Source organism: Chamaea fasciata, unplaced genomic scaffold, assembly GCF_029207755.1.
Source record: "Chamaea fasciata isolate MVZ Bird 193981 ecotype frontalis unplaced genomic scaffold, bChaFas1.0.hap1 SCAF_3, whole genome shotgun sequence".
Classification (NCBI taxonomy): Eukaryota; Metazoa; Chordata; class Aves; order Passeriformes; family Sylviidae; genus Chamaea; species Chamaea fasciata.
Window position 1 is genome coordinate 81,661,120 of NW_027094088.1, and position 18,058 is coordinate 81,679,177.

Sequence of the window (18,058 nt, forward strand, 5' to 3'; positions counted from 1 at the left end):
TAAAGTGGTTCATTGATTAAATACCTCCAAATACTTGTGTTTCTAACTTAACCCACTTTCATAAGTAGTGAACTAGGGTGTGGCCACATAAATTGATACATTGGTAGATCTGACAGATCTGACCTAGTTTCACCTGGTTTAGTGGTAGGTGAAGCAACACCTGAGACCTTTGTTAAAGCCTTCTGAAGAGCAGCCATGACTTCCTCTGCCTGCTTGATATAAACCCCCACGTAAAAATCACTTCAGGGTGTTTCCCTTCTCTAATTTTGTTAGCTACTTCATTCTACAAGTGCTTGGACATGCTGGGAATAAATGTGGAAAGCAGTGTACTCCAGGTAAGTTTCCTGCATTCATAAACCAAATACTAACATCACACTGGAAACATGAGCATATACTCTAAGAAAGGGCTGACACAGAACTGAAGACAGGGCTACTGCAAGTAGAATTACTCAACAGAAGGTTTAGGATGATAGAATCACTTCTCTGGAATTCTTTTGTAACTGAAATGAGACTCTTTCCCTGTCCATGTAGATGAATTCAAGGTTTACTACTTTTAACACTATTTTATCTCAAAAGGTGAAATCTTTCTTGGACTAGCTTTTGTGCACAAGGAAAATAGAAGTTAAGACTTTAAATGAGGGAGAGAAAAAACAGTGTGATAATGCTATTTGTCTCAGCTTAGTGTTCATATTAGTACTTAGAATGCCTTGGTTGGTGGTGCTGCTGAAGCCGAGACAGATGAAGGCCTTTGCTCTTGCTTCAGCAAATCATGCAAACCAATGAGCTTGGATATAATAGGTGATAACTTGCCTCATGGAATTATGTAATAGAGTAAGAGAGCTTAAACGCTGCTGCATCAAGGCCTAACAGACTTGCTAACCACTGAACTCAGATTCTCTGATGAAATTCCCCCTGAATGTAAAAAAACCATTTACTGTGAGGGTGGTCAGACACTGGAACACGTTGCAAAGGGAGGCCGTGGAGTCTCCATCCTTGAAGATATCCCAAATCTGCTTGGACAAAGCTCTAAGTAACCTACAGTATCTGTCCCTGCTTTCAACAGAGGGTTGGACTAGACATTCTGCAGAGGTCCCTTCCCACTTTAATCATTCTGTGGCTTTAAAAGTTCTGTAAGTCTGTGATTTTGAATGTGAACAACTCATCGGATGATCATAGCATGGAAGTGTTCAAAGTAGTCCAAGTTCTATGGTGTATATGGTGTTAGCCCACTTCTACTCCCAGCTTCATGGATCTGATTCCTCTTGACTTGTATGGAAACTGTGTATACCAGATGCTCTGTTTCTGCTAATAATCAGGACAAATTAATGGCCAAAAAAAAGAGAATAGATTTCTAAATTTAACTGCCTTTCTAATACGTGTGAAACTGATTGCACCTTTATTGATTAGTATAATAGAAAAGTTGGCTTTGTTTTATGTTTTGTAGTAACTAGCTTCAAAATATCTGTTTTCTGCTATTCCCTGCAGTATTTGTGCAGAGGACTAGTGAATGAAAGTTCAAGAGGTTTGAAGTGTGGTTGTAGTGCTTCAAGGTGGTAGAGATGTCCCCTAAACAGTGGTAGAAGCAGCTTTGCTGAATCCTATGATATGTTCCAAAGGCTTGATAGCTTGAAAAACATAATTATGGTAGTGTGGAGTGCTTGAACATTTGTCTTATTTGAAGATAAAACATAAAGCTGTTCCCAAATTTATTTTAAACGGTCTATGTGAGTTTCTTCCTACCAGTTGAACTGCATTACAGGTTTCTTTTCAAAGGTAACTGTCACAGATTATTTTTGCTTACAAATAACAATTCTGAAGTAACATAAATTTCTACACAGCACCAGACATTGATAATGGTAATAAAATAGTTACCAGACTTCAGAGTGCCTACGTTTGATAGAGTGGAACAAGAAGTGTGTTGAGAGTGCTTAGTATGTGTGTCTGTAGCCCCTTATCATCACCATTTGGAATTATTTGCCTACACATAATCATTTATAAGGAACTGATGACAATAATGTCTCTTCTGACAGTTCCAAGACTATATTTTAGGGTGGCTCTGTAGAGCAACCAACATACCTTGGACACAAAATGTGATGTAGGGCTACATTACTTTGGCCTGTGTCCTTCCTAAATGTTATAGAAAAGTGGTAGTTTGTTGTAATTGCATCCCCTAATTACTTAAAAATAGAAACAGTTGTGAAGTTAAGCTATAAACTAATTTCTATGACAACCAAAAATATGATCAAAACATGGCTTTTCTAGCACAGCCTACATCTGTGGTACAGAAGTTTTCACCGCATATTGGAAAGGAGCATTTTTTGCCTTTTTCCTCTGAAATCCTACAGATCAGTGTTTCTCTTGTTAGTATCAGAGCTTTTCAGACAAGAGGCATCTTTCAACACCAGTGGGTCAGGTACGATGGAAAAAGACAACAGCTGCAGAAAGATAAAGCTACTAGATAATTCCCGTGCTTTTTAACTGAAAGCTGTAGCAATAGGCCAGCCAGCCTTAATATAAATTCTGTTACAAAGTGTCACACAGACACAAAAGGATGAGTATTTGGGCAGTAGAAAAACAACTTGCTGCTATTTTTAGGTTTCCGGGAATTTCACCTACAACCTGCCACTGCCCAGAGATCTGATAGGACTTGCAAGTGACAGAAAGCGAAAAGAAAAAGTTTGTATTGACACAGAAAATACTGAGGGAGTGAAGAAAGAGACCAACTGGACTCTTCTACCCATCAGCAACTTTCCTGAATGATTTCACCCTGAGTTACAGTGTTTGCATTGAACCTGAATTTGGTTCAACTGAGGAAAAAGGGCTTCTGCAAATGAGTTATTGGCTCTACCAGTTCTTTCTCTTGCTGTCTCACTGCTAAAATTTTGCTTTTCCTTTGTACTGCTCATTAGTTGTAGATAACTATAAATTAAGAGTCAACAGGATTGCTTCTCCCCTTCCCATAAATCCAGGGAAACTTACCTTTTCAAGTCTACTGGACTTCCTCTCTGCCTGTTACCAGGCTCCTACTGCTCTCATGGAATTGTTGTTGCTGTCTCCTAGCTGCAAATTTAAAGAAACTGGAGTGACTGTGGAAATAGGGTGGGGACAGTTTTAGAATTGAGCTTATGCATATGCAGGGAATGAACCAGCAAAGAGTGCCTGGGAAGATGAGGGAATATGTGTTTGCAGAGACATTCTGAAATTGACAGTCTTCAGCTGCCTGCCTGCTTTAATGGAGCAGAGGGTTTTATTTGATGACTTCCTGAGATTCCTTTCAACCTGAATTATCCTGCAAGTCTAAAAGTAGGGAGAAAAAATGGAAAAGGAATATAATCAAATGGGGAAGATAGCAATAGAACTAATCAAAAATTCTAATTCTCTCCCCCCCCATCTAAAGTTATTTTGGTTTGGAATAAGATGTAGGACTAACCCAAACTTTTTGGATGGTGTAGGAATAAATCACTGCACATGTGCATTATTCTCCTGTGGATGACATTTCTTCTGTATTAATGGAGGGCTAACTCTGTTTTCTCCTTCTGAATGGATGCTACACAGTAAAGCTCTAGTGGGTTGCTCCCATCATCCATTAATGATTAAAGACACATGGGAAAAATGCTGGAGAAGAGGTGGGAAAAGAAACAAGGAAAGGTTAAGTAATTCTGACCTGTTTCTTTCCTATGTTACTCAGTACCCAGGCAATATACTACTTAAAGTGGGTCTGAATTTCTGATTAACACAGGCATCTCCTGTTAAAGGCCATATTTCCAATCTTTCTGTGTGGTGCTATACCACTTTGTACAAACTATTTAAATACACATGAATAGCACGTGAACAAGAGGGTGTGACTCCCTAATTTAGTGGTTTACACATGTAACTGGGTGCAAACCCAGCTGAGTTCTTGCCCTGGTGAATTATTAGAATAAATTATTTAATAAGTACAAATTGTTTAAGCTCAACAAAGCTCTTGAAACTGTATCAAGAGTAGAATCTAACCTCTCCTGCTCCAGAGATACTGTAGTTTGTTGTCAAAATAATGTTGTGGGAGAATAAGGTATGAGTTCAAGTGCCCCCGGGTAAAGAGGAAAATGAGGCCTATGGCTGCCATATGATGCTCCATGCACGTCCTAACCACAGCTCTTGGCTAAAAGGCAGGCGGCCAACCCCTTGGAAAACCTTTGGTTTTCATTCTGTTTCTTCTGCAGGTACTTGAGAGGGGTCGTTTAGTTTCAAGCTGCTAACAAGTCAATCACTTTTATTCTTCTCATTAAAACTAAAAGAAAAAAAAAAGGTAGGTGGCATTTGAACTTCAAATGAAGAATTGATTACCCCACCTTGTAATAGAGTGTTTCTCTCAGCGGCACTGGTTTGTCTTGCTAGTGATTTATCAGGGCAAAGTAATGAGGAGACCTGGTACAACAGCATGCTTGCAGCTGGAGGATGAATGGATTTACACGGCAAAACAAACCCCCGGGTCGAAAAAGGCACAACAGTTGCGATGGAGAAAGACTGCGGCTGATTTCAGTCGAGGAGGAGAAACCGGAACACAGGAGAAAACGAAGGTACATTTAAACAGGCTGAAATAATGCATGCACCTGTACGAGGACCACTGCAGAGGTTTGCGAGCGGATGCCGTTCGCCGTTCGCCGCTCGCCGCTCACCGCACGCAACTTGCCCGACGCGCCCAGACCCTCGCCTGGTTCGCTTTTCCCGACGGCTGATGGAGAATCCCGGGCCCGTGATTAGCCGCTGCCGCCGGGGCGGGGGGCGCGGCGCCGCCGGGGAAGCCAATCGGGAGCCGCGGCCGCCCCGCTCCGCCCGCCCCGTCGGCGAGGCGGGCGCTGGCGGCGGGGGCTGCCGGGGCGCCGGGGGCGGCGGGGCGGCGCGGCGGGCACCGGGCGCGGGCACAGCTGCGGGCACCAGCCACGCCGGTGTCGCCGCCGCTGCCGCCGCCACCGCCACCACCGGGCGGATCCCGCGCTTCTGCCGGTGCTTCTTTCGGTCGCTTTACTTTGGCGGCTCGGAGCGGGGACATTATGCCGAAGAGAAAGGTGAGGCGCCCCGGGTGTGCGGCGGGTCCTGCCTCCCCGGGTGGGGTCAGGGGAGCCGAGCGGCGGCCGGCGGGTGAAACGCGCATCGGGGGCCCGGGGGGCCCGCTGCTCTCCTGCCACCGCTCCGTGCTGGGGTTCGCGGATGACTCCCGAGCCCGGGCATTTTGCTGCCTGTTGCAAGCCCCCTCCACCCCGCCCCGCCGCTCCCCTCCGCCTGTTTACTTTCCCGGTGCCGCGCGGGGCGGTGTCACCCCCGTCCCCGGGGGGTGAAGTCGCTATCACAACTCCAGCCCCCACCTTCCTCCTCCTCCTCCCCCTCCGCCGCCGGGGAGAAGCGCTGCAGCAGCTGCGGCTTCGCCCCTGGCCCCCGCGGGAGGAGTTTCCTCTCGCAAACTCCGGCGCCGCGGCGGGGAGGAGGCAGCCCCCACCCGGGGCGCCCGGATCCCGCCGCCGCCGCCGCTTCCCGCCGCGCCGGAGCGATGGCTCCGAGGTAAAAGGGAGGAGGGGAGAGGCAAGCCATGTTTAAAACAAACTACACCCTTCTCCTCGCCTCCCGCGGCAGACCCGTATGTACCAACTCCGGTGCCCATCCGGGCAGGGCCCCCGGGGGCGGGGGGCGGCGCCTCCCGAGGGAGCGCCCGCGGCGCCGGGGGAGCCGTGCGGGGTGAGGGGCCCCCGCCGCCGTCCGCGTCCCGCTCTGCGGGCACCTCGGGGCGGGCAGCCTCCTCCTCGGGAGGGAGCCGGCGCTGTGACCGCCTTCCCCCAGAGAGAGAAACTTGGGCGGCCGGGCTTGGCGGTGTGGGGGTTTCTCCGTGCCTCCCGTGCCCGCTGGAAGCGGAGCCGTGGCGGCGCGGCCGCCGGGAGCGCTCCGGCGCTGGCAGAAGGCGGCTGAGCCTGGAGGGTGGCAGCCGGCCCCCTCCCGCCCCTGCAGGGCCCCGGCGGTGGGCGGCCGAGGGAGGCCCTGCTGCTGGAGATCCTCGTCGGGAACTTGCTGCCTGCCTTCCTAGGCGCTGACAGAGTGCAGCGAGAGACTTGACACTAATACATGCAATGACAAAAAAATGGTAGCTGCAGTCCTTTAATTTTAACTAGGTCAACCAAGGCAAGGCAATTTGTGTTTTTCCCAAATGTCACCTGTGACCTCCTAATACACATTTTCTGGGCTCAGGCTGAAATCTGTTTTAATAAAGTTACAGGTAGATGATGCCTTCCAGGTGACTTGGTGTTTACTTGTCCTTTGCTTATTCCTTATGGGAGGTATCAAAATGTCAAATTGTCAAGTATGCCACTGAATTATTTAATTCGTAGTTGAGGGCCTGATTCTGGTTCTGAAAAAGAATACAACTGTGGGGTTGTTTGGAATAACTGGTCTTGAAGTTAGTGAATGATGGGCCATTTTTCCTCTTGCTCTTCTGTCATTGCACCCTCACGTGCTTCTGTGCTTTTAGTGCTCTTGGTGGTCGCCAGGAGAGACTTGAAAATTATCGTGTCCATAGGATGCCCTCAACTTTTGAAACCTTGTGAACTTCCTACCCTGTTTACTTTGCTCTTCTGCATTCTTACACTATAGATGTTTCAGGCAGTCCTTCCTGAGTGGGGGTGGAGTTAAAGATACTCTTGTAGATTTTTGTGGTCTGTTTTGAAATGTTTATTAAGGGAAACTACCTTTGAGTAGTAAGTCCATAAGAACATGTCTTATTTCTAGAAGATTATTTTTAAAAAGTAATAAAAGCATTGCATATGGGATGAGAGCAACGGAGATGAATTTTAACAGCATAGTGAATTTTATTTTGGTTACCGTTGTTTGGGTAAAGATTTACATTTAAAGATTATATACAAAGTGTGGGTTTTGGGAAGCACTGGTTCCAGGAAAAGTGTATGATTAATGGCTTTGCTTTTTAAGAAAAGTGTAATTGTAGTATTTTACAATAGTCAGTTTTACTCCAGAATACCATCTGCACAGTGAGAAGTTGGTGATGCGGCAGTAACTGAATAATTACACGAGCCAGTTTTGACGTGGAGACAAACCTATCACATGCAACTAATAGTCAGTTCTTCTCTTAAAATTTCTAACTTGTAAAAAGGCTTCTAACAGGGAAAAATTTATAAGGAAATAAACATCAAAAGTCAAAATGAGAAATTTTCACTGTTACAGGGATAGGTAAATAAACAACATTAAATCCACCTGTATCTATTTTTGTGTATCTGTAGTTATCTAAGCTGGCTGGTTCTTTTTTGTTTGCTTTTCTTTTCATCTCTGATGTTTCTCATCTCTGTGTAAACTCAAGTCACTTGCTAAGTCCCTGGCCCTATGTTCATTATGAATATTATGAACAAAAAAGTGTAAGCTGCCTCCCCTTCTCTAGAGGACTGTGCATAGATAGGATATCAGGATATCATTACTCATTGCTTGAGGGTCACAGAGAAAAGGAAGAACTTACTCTGTGATGAGATGGTGTTAAATACTGTGCTAAAGCACAAAGGGATTGAACTCTGGACTGCTCCTGTCAGATTTCTGTACCCTTCATCTGTTGTAATAACATGTTGTGATGTGAACATGGCCTTTCTCAAGAAGAATGGTATGCCAGTGTGGGATAAACCAGAATGCTCATTGTGGTGTGGATAGAAAGAACACCTTGAAATGGGTTGGGATGTTTTGCTTTTCACTTGTCTTTGTGGAATTAGCTCTTGGGTCATATTGACAAGCTCCTTGACCTTGAAACAGCTCCAATAAAAGTATTTCAGTGTTATTCATAAAAGGATGAAGAACCATTCTGTACCTGATGACAAGGAGAATCGTGGTATGGTCACATACAAGTGCATAAGCATACATCAAGATGAATGACACTTGCATTGTGAATCATGTCTGAGGGACATTAATAGGTCAAGTGGTGACTTGTCCAGTATTGGATGGGGAGCCTGTCTTTTAGTTGGGATTGCACTCCAAGACGACCCAACTTGTTCTTTAATCTGAATATCTGAATCTATGCAGTACCACCTGCATCTTACTTGTTTTGAAAACACCTAGTCTTCACATCTGATTCAACTAAGTGCAACTTAAGTAATTTTTTTTTTTTAATCATTACATACATTGCTATCTTTGAATGTTATTATTTCAGAGCAAATAAAAAGTATTGTGGTCTAATTAGCCATTTCAGTTGGTTATTTACTGGCTTCTTGTAGTCAGAAATGTAGTTTCTGCAGACAGTTGATGCTGTGAAGATATACTGGAGACCATCTGGGACAGGTTCCTGTTCTGCTATGCAAGTTCACTTTCTTTAAAGTCAAAGGTACTTGGTTATATTTACTGCTGAAAAACAAACCCACTGAGTATTTTGCTTGTAATTCTGCTCCTTTAGCAGAAGTTGAAAGGGACCACATTTTTGTCCTATCATAGTGCATTTAGTTACATGATCACACAATTTTTTTTGTGAGACCCTTACTGATTGTTTTCCCAACCAGGTATCTAATCAATGTATTTTCTAACCTTTGGGGTTAATGCATGTTCCTTTAGGTACTAACCTAGAGTAACTAAATTCTCCTTATGCTTTTTTGTCTGGACCCAAACCGAGTTCTCTTTTTGAAATTCTTCTGTGTGTTTAAGTTTTTATTTCTGAAGTGTCATGAATATTTAAAGAGAATATCCACCATATTCATCCACCAATAGGGGAAATGAGGCACAAAAGTAAATTGCTTAGTTGTTGGAATGGTCCCTTTATCTTGAATTCTAAGGTTAAGATGTCTATCTTGATGTTTTATTCCCATTAATAAGCACATCCTGCATTTTTGAGTGGCACATTTGTGGTTACTTTGCCAAATTTCTCTTCTTTCTTTGTGCTGTGTACATAGAAACTTGCAATAGGAACTTGCAATAGTAACCAGTTCTCTAAAATTTTGTTGGAGCAACTTGTATGTGATCAGACAATTAACTAATGAAGCTGAGGTCCTCCAGGTGACAGCTCTTTCTTGCTGTATCTCTGAATGATCTTGCAGTTGCTCTTTGGTCTGTGGAATGGAGTCTAGGTTTGTGCAAAGCATAGTAGCAGGCAAGTTTGTGTTCGTGGTGCAGCAGTATGAAGTATACTCAAGTTCTGTTCAGCTCCATTTCACATTCCTTTCCATGTCTTGATACTTCAGCTGTGATTCAGTCTGCATCTGTGGGATACACTATATGTAACATAGTGGGTTTTTTTCAAAGGCTCCCTTCATTTTGAAGCTTTTTGGCAGGAAAGAAGCTCCAGTGATGTTGTGGGGACCTGCATCTTCCCAATGAATTGTTTCAGCACTGGGGTTGGAAGCTCTTTCTCTGTAGCAAAGCTACTCTTTAGTTTATCCTAGAACACAAGGGACTCTATTAGCAGTAAGACATAGAAATGGGGAAGGTTCTGTATTTCATTTCACAGTCTGTAGGTGATTATAGACTCGAAAGGAAAAGGGCGTCAGTACTAGATCCAGATGTCTTGGCTGCTGCCCTCTCCCCACTCCTATTCTGTCCACTTCTTTCTCCAGATTTTTACTTGGATTCACTCTGCCTTCGTGCTGACTGCTTTCTTCTTTCTCCTGCTCCATGAGAATAAAAGCAAAAGTCAGAGCTCTGAAAAAGGTAGTTTCTCCTTCCACATTTTCTGGTAGGTCACTCCTAGACCATTCGGTAACTACTGGAAAACAGTCTTAAGCAGCAGCAGAAGATGCTGTTCTTCAAATGTGTCACTGACATACCCCTGACTTTGACAAGTTTCTGTCTAATGTCTCAGCAGAGTCCTCAGGTGGACTTCCACCTTCAGCATGCCTTGCAGGGACAGGTAAAATGATTGCTATGCAGAGATGCACTTTAAATTCAAGCAAGACAAACAGAACAGATGTGCCAGAGCATCCTAAAAGATTGCAGGAGCCTTCTAGTAGAAGGGAGAAGGATGTTTTGCCACTAACAATTTTAGAAATTGTACTGGATTTGTAGCTATTGCAGAATTTTAAACCTTGAGGTGTTTAAAAGCAATTGAAAACTGCCTAGTTGGCCTACTTCAGGAAGGCCAACAAAATCAGTTGTCCGCCAGACTGACTCAAAGGATCTACATCTTTTGTAGAAAAATTAAGCAGAAAATATCAAAAACTTTTATCTGCACATGAAGTGCTTGGATATAAAGCAGTGTTTCAGTGGCATTGAAGAAAAAACATGCTTGAGCAATGCTGCTCTGCCACATTGTAGTAAATGAAGTTTACAGGGCTATTAAGCATGCAGCAATATTTGTTGATGCTTTATATTAGAGACTCTTTAACTTAGAGCTAATTATGTAAATTTAGCTATTATTATTATTGTTGTTGTTATTGAGTTATGGAGATTAAAAGGTCATTGGCCAAGGATTTAATGATTTAAAACATTTCTGATAATTTTATACCAGTCTGTAAAGACCTGACTCATTTATTAGCAATTGATGGCAATGTATATAAATTTTCTTCTTAGACTACACTAAAATACAATTGGACTTAATGGGCAACCTAAAAATTGCAAGGTTTGCATTGAATTGTCAATTAAAAATTATTCTTCATGCTTCTTGGGCACATTAAAGTATAGTAGTACAACCTTTGTAAGTCATCAACTCTGACTTCAAAATTGACTAGGTGCATGCAATCTTTCTATATATGGTAGTTCAACACTCAGATATGGGCAATGTTCTTTTGTGTGCTGGAGTATCAGTACCGTTAAGTTTAAAAAATTAAAAAGCCCCATGTGTAAATGGAATGTAGTTATGTATGTAAGTAGAATATACCTATGTGTTATTTAGTTTAAGGTTGCTTTTCTTCTGTGCTACTTGGAAACCTTCACTTTCTCTGCTGTTTTATACCCAAACAGCGGCTGTGAATAAGAATGGTGTGTTGTGAGGTATATCATTCCTTTACAGAAGTTGTATGAAGTTGAATTTTGCTTGACAGGATTGTAGAGTGTAGGTAAACCAGATCCAGAGATTTTTCTTGGAAAACTAGCACTTGGTATGATCGTCATGGCCACTATCTACTTCCTATTCTTTACCTGCACTAAGTAGCATCGTGATTTATCCCGTGGTCCAGTAGCCAAAAAGCTGCTTCAATATGCTGGAATTACCTTTCAGGCCTTGACTCTTAGAGCTTGTCTGCTGAACAGGTTTGAACATGATCTGGAATTTATTTTAATTCTGGGTCATTTCACTGATCCAAGTTAGAGATGCTACGCAGTGGCACAGTGCATATACATATTCCTGTTAGAATAATAGGTAACCTATTAGAAAGGAGTAGGCTGGGAATGAGCAGCTGGCTGCATGCAACAAAGAAGTAAGGCGCTCTTATACCAATTTTATCATCAGCAAAATTGGCAGTGTGGGACTTGACAGTTTGGACAGCAGTTCAACAGATACTTCAAGCTGGCATATACAGGCTGGAACCAGAAATTCCAGATGTCCATTCGTGTCCTTGTTCTGATTTAACCTGTGGGAATTCACATTTGTTTAAGGTGGTTTTTGGGCAGACCCGACTGCCCAAAAGTTTCCCATACCTTGTCACAATGAGTTAAGCTAGAGTTGGCAGGAATGATTAGGTAGGGAAGGGCAGAATGCTTCTTAGCAGAAGCCAGGCATTCACCTTTGATTTGATTGTCCCTAACTCAGAGTTTCTAGAGGAATATGCTATAATTCATTAGAATAATCAGAACAACTCAGTGCTCAAATTGTATCCTTGCAGCACTGGAGGGAGGAGGCATCAGGCTTAGTTTTTATTTTGTGGGGTTTTACCCCCTTGGTGTCTTTGGAAGTTAAGAGTTTTTGGAGATACAGCTCCTGTCTTTCCATAGTAAAGAGTGGGTGTTCTTGGTAACAGTGAAAGCTGCAAATAAAAAATGCTGTGTTCCCTAAGAATGTTGGAATCTGTCTGCAGAAAAGAATTGTGCATGTTCCCATCACCACCGGCTTTGTTGGGACTGTTGGTATGTTTGCTCATCCCATACAGCTTTCTTCATTGACCTAATGCTACCTGAGCTAGTAGTAGCTTCCATTATTGAAAACAAACATCTAAGGACATTTTCACCTCTGCTGGAGTGTTTTGCTCCTCTCAAGCAGAGTTGAGATGTGTCAGTGGTCTATTTGTAGAAGGAAATCATCCTTTACCTCTGCTGCACCATTTCTTCCTTATCCCACCTGTGCCCACTTGTAGACGTTTTAATTTATTTTTCTCTTGAAACTGCATTTTGTTTGCCTGTGAAGCGCTTCATTCTGGCTGTTGTAGTAGAGCAATACTCCTTTTAACCACATCTGTAATTATTACTGGGATGTGAGAGATGGTTGTATCTAAGGCTTTGTATCAGTTTTGGTTTTGGTACCTGCTGTCATCATCTCAGAGGTTTGATGTTCTCTAGTACCAGTTAGTTGAAACAACAACAAAAAAGGTCCTTTTTCTAGATTATTGTGGGTTTTGTTTCTGTAGTGTCCTCTGGCAAAAGAGAAATTAAACACCTCTTTTCAGTCCTTCACAGTATTTTCTTTTGTCAGGGGTGGCTATTTTAGGGAATCAGTTGTTATTGAAAGTAGTTATCTAAATGTAATTTCTATTTTTAGATTTTTTTTTTTTTTTTCAGAAGTACTATGTGCTAGTTTTACTTTGCAAATCTGATCAGTTCTATTTAAATACAGATTTGGAACATAATCTTGAAGGTTTTAAAAATTGCCTCTATATGTAGACTTGGATGAGTTCAGCAGCTTCATCTCACTTGCAGAACTGTCATCAGCTTTGAAAGTTAGAGAAGTAATATTAGGGACTGGATTTCATCCATTATATTTTTTGAATCTGCCTTTTTATTTTATGGTGGCAGTAAAATGGTTAAGCAAATATAGAGACAAGAATTTACTCACTACCTAGCTGAATTTTCACGTCTGGTGTTCAGGGGAAGCTGAACAATTTCAAATGCTCGATGCTCTATGCTCCCGTGGCTGATCTGTATTTTTCAAAATGCAGCTGATTACTTCACTGTCTGAAAAGGGAACTGTCTGTCTAATTTTAAATTACAATGCTATATTTTTTTAAAGTCTGAGCCTCTAAAAACTGCTCTTTTTCACTTTGCCATAGGTAGATGTAATGTGCAGAAACTGGCTACGGGGAAGAGAAACCCGGAAGGAAAAATAAAAGCCAAACCAGTTGTGAGATTTTTTAAAATGTCCTATCAAGTATAAATGCATTTCAATTACATTTGTCAATCTTTGACCCTCTTTTCAGTGGGAATAACAAAACCTCAATCTACAATGAAGGAATTTCCCCTTCTGGGAAAGCACTTATTTTGTCTGGTTTTGGTTATCTGAAAATGCCTCAGCTCTAACTTGATTTGCTGTCTTGTCTGGAAGAGCATAAAGCTCACAGAAGTCACATGTCTTAAGAATTAAGGCATTTAATGAAATGCATTTTCTGCACCTACTGATTTTATTTATGGACAGGCTTTTTTGTATTCTTATTTCCTTGTATATTCTTTGAAAATGCATCACATGTCAACAAATCACTCTGCTCTGCTTGAATCTTTAAAGGAGTGGAAACCTTGATCAGGAAGTGTTTTCCCTGATTTTTCCCATATTAATACGTAATTAGCATATTAATACAAGGGATATTAATGCTTGTCTTTAAATTTAAACCTTTAAGTACCATTCATCTTTTCAGAGCTTTATGATCTTGACATTTTCCCCCAAAGAATTAGAAAATTAGGTATTCTGCTCTTAATAGATGTAAGATGGAGGGATTTAAATTCTAAAAGTGACATTTTATATCATTGTAATAATTATTAACAAAAATATTAAAATATTATGTACTTAAAGAATAAATACTTCAGCATCATGGGTTTTTTTGTAATTGGTTTTGTTTGGTTGTTTTTTTGGGGTTTTTTTTGTGAAAGATGTATTTGCATGTATGTACAAGAAAACCCAACCTCATTTCTTGGAAGAGAGCAAGACAGATATAATTTTGGATAAGTGTTTAAAAAATTCAGCCTGCCACTAAACAGTTTTAATCTGTACTTCCCTTGTGGTTCTGGCAGAATTTTTTTTTTTTTTTTTTTTTTTGAGTAGCAGCATGCATAGTTTTTTCCTCATACAGGATTAGACTCTTGGTAGAAAAAAGAAATGAAGCTGTATAGTAGGAAGAATACCTGATTTTTAAAAAGCATTTATTAGGGGAAATTAATTTTACTTGCAAAGCTAATTCACATTGGCTTGGCAATGACCACTGTTCTATCCACTGAAAACAGATCAAAGAACTAGTTGTAAACAAAGGTTAATGATAAGATGCTGGAGGAGCTAAATGAGGAAACAATAGTTAGAAAGGTATTGCAGGAGTTGGTGTTAAATTAGTCAACATGTAGTCTTCATTAATCTAAACCAAGAAATAAATAGCCTTTTAATTGCATTTATGAACTAGCTCAAAATTCAGAGCTGCTCTGAGGATAAATAATTATAAGATATAGCATGTATGGGGAAACCATTCATGGCACTAAATTTAGTCTAATGCATAGTTCTACTCGAAAGGAAATGAGGGGTAGAAAAATTTTAGGGAAAGAGTGCAATAAACCCTGAAAAAGACTTTGGACTTGAGATACCTGCTCCTCTCTTGCAAAGTGCTTTTTTTTTTTTTTTTTTTTTTGCAAGCTTTTACCTTATTTTGGTTGGTGAAAAAAATTGTAGGAGGAATGACCAAAAGCATTACATCATGGAAATTGCAGCTGCAAGAGTGAGCCAGGAAATCTATGGGCAAATCCCCTTGCAGGCAGTGTATCAAGATGTGACTGAACCAAACAGCTCGCAAAGAAGGGAGCAAATGCTATTCAGAATGCTCATGTGCTACGACAGTTAAGGCTTTCTGACTTTCTAATTTCTAACTTCTTAATGTGGTAGTTAGAATGAAATTTACATCTGCTTTTTTTGTTTGTTTTGTTTTCATGTGAGTATGAAAGGACTAATTTCTCTCCCATCAGAGCCAAGGTGTTGAGTTTCGGCTTGTAATAAAATCCTTCAGGGAATGAACCATCTATTTAATTTTATACCGACCTTCTACTGATTGTTCTCATGTGCTTGTATTCTCATTTTTCAGCGTTTTTAATGTACTTCTTTATAATAAATCCATTCATAATACTTTAAACAAAATATTTATCCAGGAGCTGGACATTGCAAGTTCAAATGTCTATCTTCGGATCTCTCAAAAGACATGAGTGACTTCGCTGCTTTGGGTGACTGTACTCTCATGATATACTGCTTATTATTTCAGGGTTTTGGTTTAAAAAAAATGAAGCTTTTTGTTTCTTTTGTGTTGCATCTCTACCAAGTAGCCTTGCCTTAAAAACAGTAAAAACAGGAAAATTGACCTGTATTTTCTATTAAATGTTTACTTGAAACAGTTGTCCAGTTTTCTGTTTTCAACCTAACAGTTCTGTTATGATGTGGCATTGCAGATACTGCAGTATTGCTTTGGTGCGTGGAAACACTGGTTGTTATGTATACTTCACAGCTGGTGAAAGAGCCATGTATACAAATAAGCTCAATGTTAATATTCTTTCAGGGCTTTTTTAACATTCTCTTCTATCTATTAATATTACTTTGTTTTTTCCAATCCACTCAAAGTAATTTTCTAGGTTGCCCTTAAAAATAGTTGGGGGTAAAAGCAAGTGGAAAAAAAAAAAGCCAATTGCTGATAGACAGTCTTATAGTTTGAAAGTTATGCAGCTGTGATAGATCTTGCAAAGCTTAGCTACAGCTTAAGTTGCAATCTTATTGCCAATATTTAGTGCTAATTAAGATGTGACACAATGTGTGGTCATCTGAACCTAAAACTTGCTAGTGGTTCAGATGTCAAAAGCATACTTAGAGATAGCCAGTCATCTTCTTTCCTTGTGTGTACCTCTTTGGGAAAAAAAAAAAAAAAAAAAATCACTGTTGTCTATGTCCTTATTTGCCTTTTTTTAAAATGTTTTGTCTCTTGTAGGCATCCATACAGTATCACACACAGCAGGTTTATAGGGACTACTTTATAAATATAATACAGGCAAATGATGGAGTACAGCTGAAGAATTACTGAGGCTGGAGTGCTGCTCTTGTCAAGTGATTCAGTGCTTGTGTTGGTCTCTGGTTTTGCAGCACAGAACTTGGAGTGTGGGTATCCCTGCTCCTGACTGGGTTACGATGTACGGCACAGTATTCAGGGTGCATTTTAATGTGGCTGGGGTGTCATGTGAGATATGGTGAGCCGTGGCATTACATCATGGGGAAAAATGTGCCAAGGGGAGGGGTTACTTAGTACATTTTGTTGCTTTGAAACCGGAGGTTCTTCAGTAGTTTGTCACTAGGACAAAAAATGGGGGAAGGGTTCCTGTAGAAGAGTTAAGAGCAAAGGCTTTAAGGTTTTCGTGGTATCTACGTAAAAGTCCTGTGAGTCCAGATAGTAGTGCAGACAGTGTCTGCTTGTGGCATGCCAAGTTCTTTGGGAACTATGCTTGGCGCAAATCCATTTGTGTATAAATCTCTCTTTTCCCCAGGGAGAGGAGAAAGTATTGCAAAAACTGGTATGAGGAACCACATCAGCTGGGACTCATCAGAACTCATAGAAGGGAAAACAAGTTTCTGTTCCTCTTTTAACAGATACATTGTAGCCATATCTGACAGCTCTATATATATTTTGGTGTGTCTATCAGCTGCAAGAGATAGACAGAGTAGATGGAGTCCCAGGCTGCCTGCAGCTGCCCTGTGCCACTGCGTGTTGTCTGTTGCACTGACTCAATTGTTTGTGCAGCTGTGCAGTAAAATGATTCTGCTGGAGCAGGGAAGACTATATAGCTATAAATTGTCTATATATTTTAATATTTATGCATTTGTTTAAGCAGGAGGCTATTTTTCAGGTGGATCAGTTACCTTACTCATGACACGGTCTCCCACACAGCTCTGCCATCGTACTGGGGAGCCAAGGCTGGGAGGATGAGCCCAGCTGCCAAACACCTGGACTTGCAGTGATTGCAGAGAGGAGGGAGTGGGTCAGAAATTGAAATGAGAACATGTCAGAACCCCTTGCTGCTTATTCACACCTCTGAAATTACTGTTATTCTCCATGTCCCCCCACGGAGAAAAGTTATATGGCCTTCAGAATTGCTGTTGGATTTTCTAACTTGAGAGGGAATGCTGGGCTAATTAATTACCTAACTTAATTGAAGTATGTTGTGTAATAAATCACAGTAGTTAGTATACAGAGGTTGTGGTTGCATTAAGAGTATTTTAATATGATTTTTCCCCCTGTGGTTAGCCTCATGAGCAGTATTTTTTAATCTGTTGTCTAGCAGTAGTGTTGGCATCTAAAATCAGACTGCCCTGTCTAACAGAAATGGAGTAGACTTCACTTTCCTAAGTGCTAAAGAGAATGGGGTAAATTACTGTGTGTTAACTGTGCAGTATTGCAGGTGGAGAGATAGCTCTTGTGCAATTCCTGCAATGCTATTGGCATGTGGCAGTGCCATCTTGGGATAATCTAGCCCTCTATCAGAGCTCTATGGTTCCTAGAAGTGAAGCAGGGTAAAACAGCCTGATTCTGGAGTGTCAGTCAACATTGTTTAGCTTATGATGAGTTTTTTAGCTTGGCTTCCAATGGAAATGGGTCATGCCATCTTTCTGTCCCTACCCCGTAAATCTAAAGTCTCTTGACCACTGTGAGGAAAAAAATATAAAATCTCAGAGAACTTTCTTATAAATAGGTCATGCCCAGGACAGGAAGGATGCTATTTGAATTCCCTCTGGGGAAACGGTGCAGCATAAGTTTGTTAGAAATGAGAAAATTCATGTGGGAGAAACAGATCTTTTGAAGTCATGGACATCAGAAAAGCTGTACCCAGAGCATATCCTGTACTGTGAGTTGAAGAGGGAAGTTGTAGGACACAGGACTTCATTACTGACAGGGATAATGGAATAGTTTGGTTTTGTTTTCTTTCTGATTTCTGATGCTCCCAGCGTCACAACATCAAGCTGTAGTAACTC

At 41.2% G+C, this 18,058-nt stretch overlaps 1 protein-coding gene across 11 annotated transcripts in view; it reads left to right on the forward strand.

The window, feature by feature from the left end:
* Positions 1-204: 204 nt before the first annotated feature.
* Positions 205-18,058, forward strand: part of HMGN3 (high mobility group nucleosomal binding domain 3) — a 28,378-nt gene continuing 10,524 nt past the window's right edge. For 2 of the 11 annotated variants that reach the window (XR_010720088.1, XM_066179641.1), the window contains exon 1: positions 5,109-5,538. Coding sequence is in view for 10 of the 11 variants with exons in the window: in XM_066179641.1 (XP_066035738.1) it covers positions 5,191-5,538 (348 nt within the window). In the remaining variant the exon portion in view is untranslated. The other 9 variants (XM_066179647.1, XM_066179646.1, XM_066179651.1 and 6 more) reach the window with 9 other exon arrangements.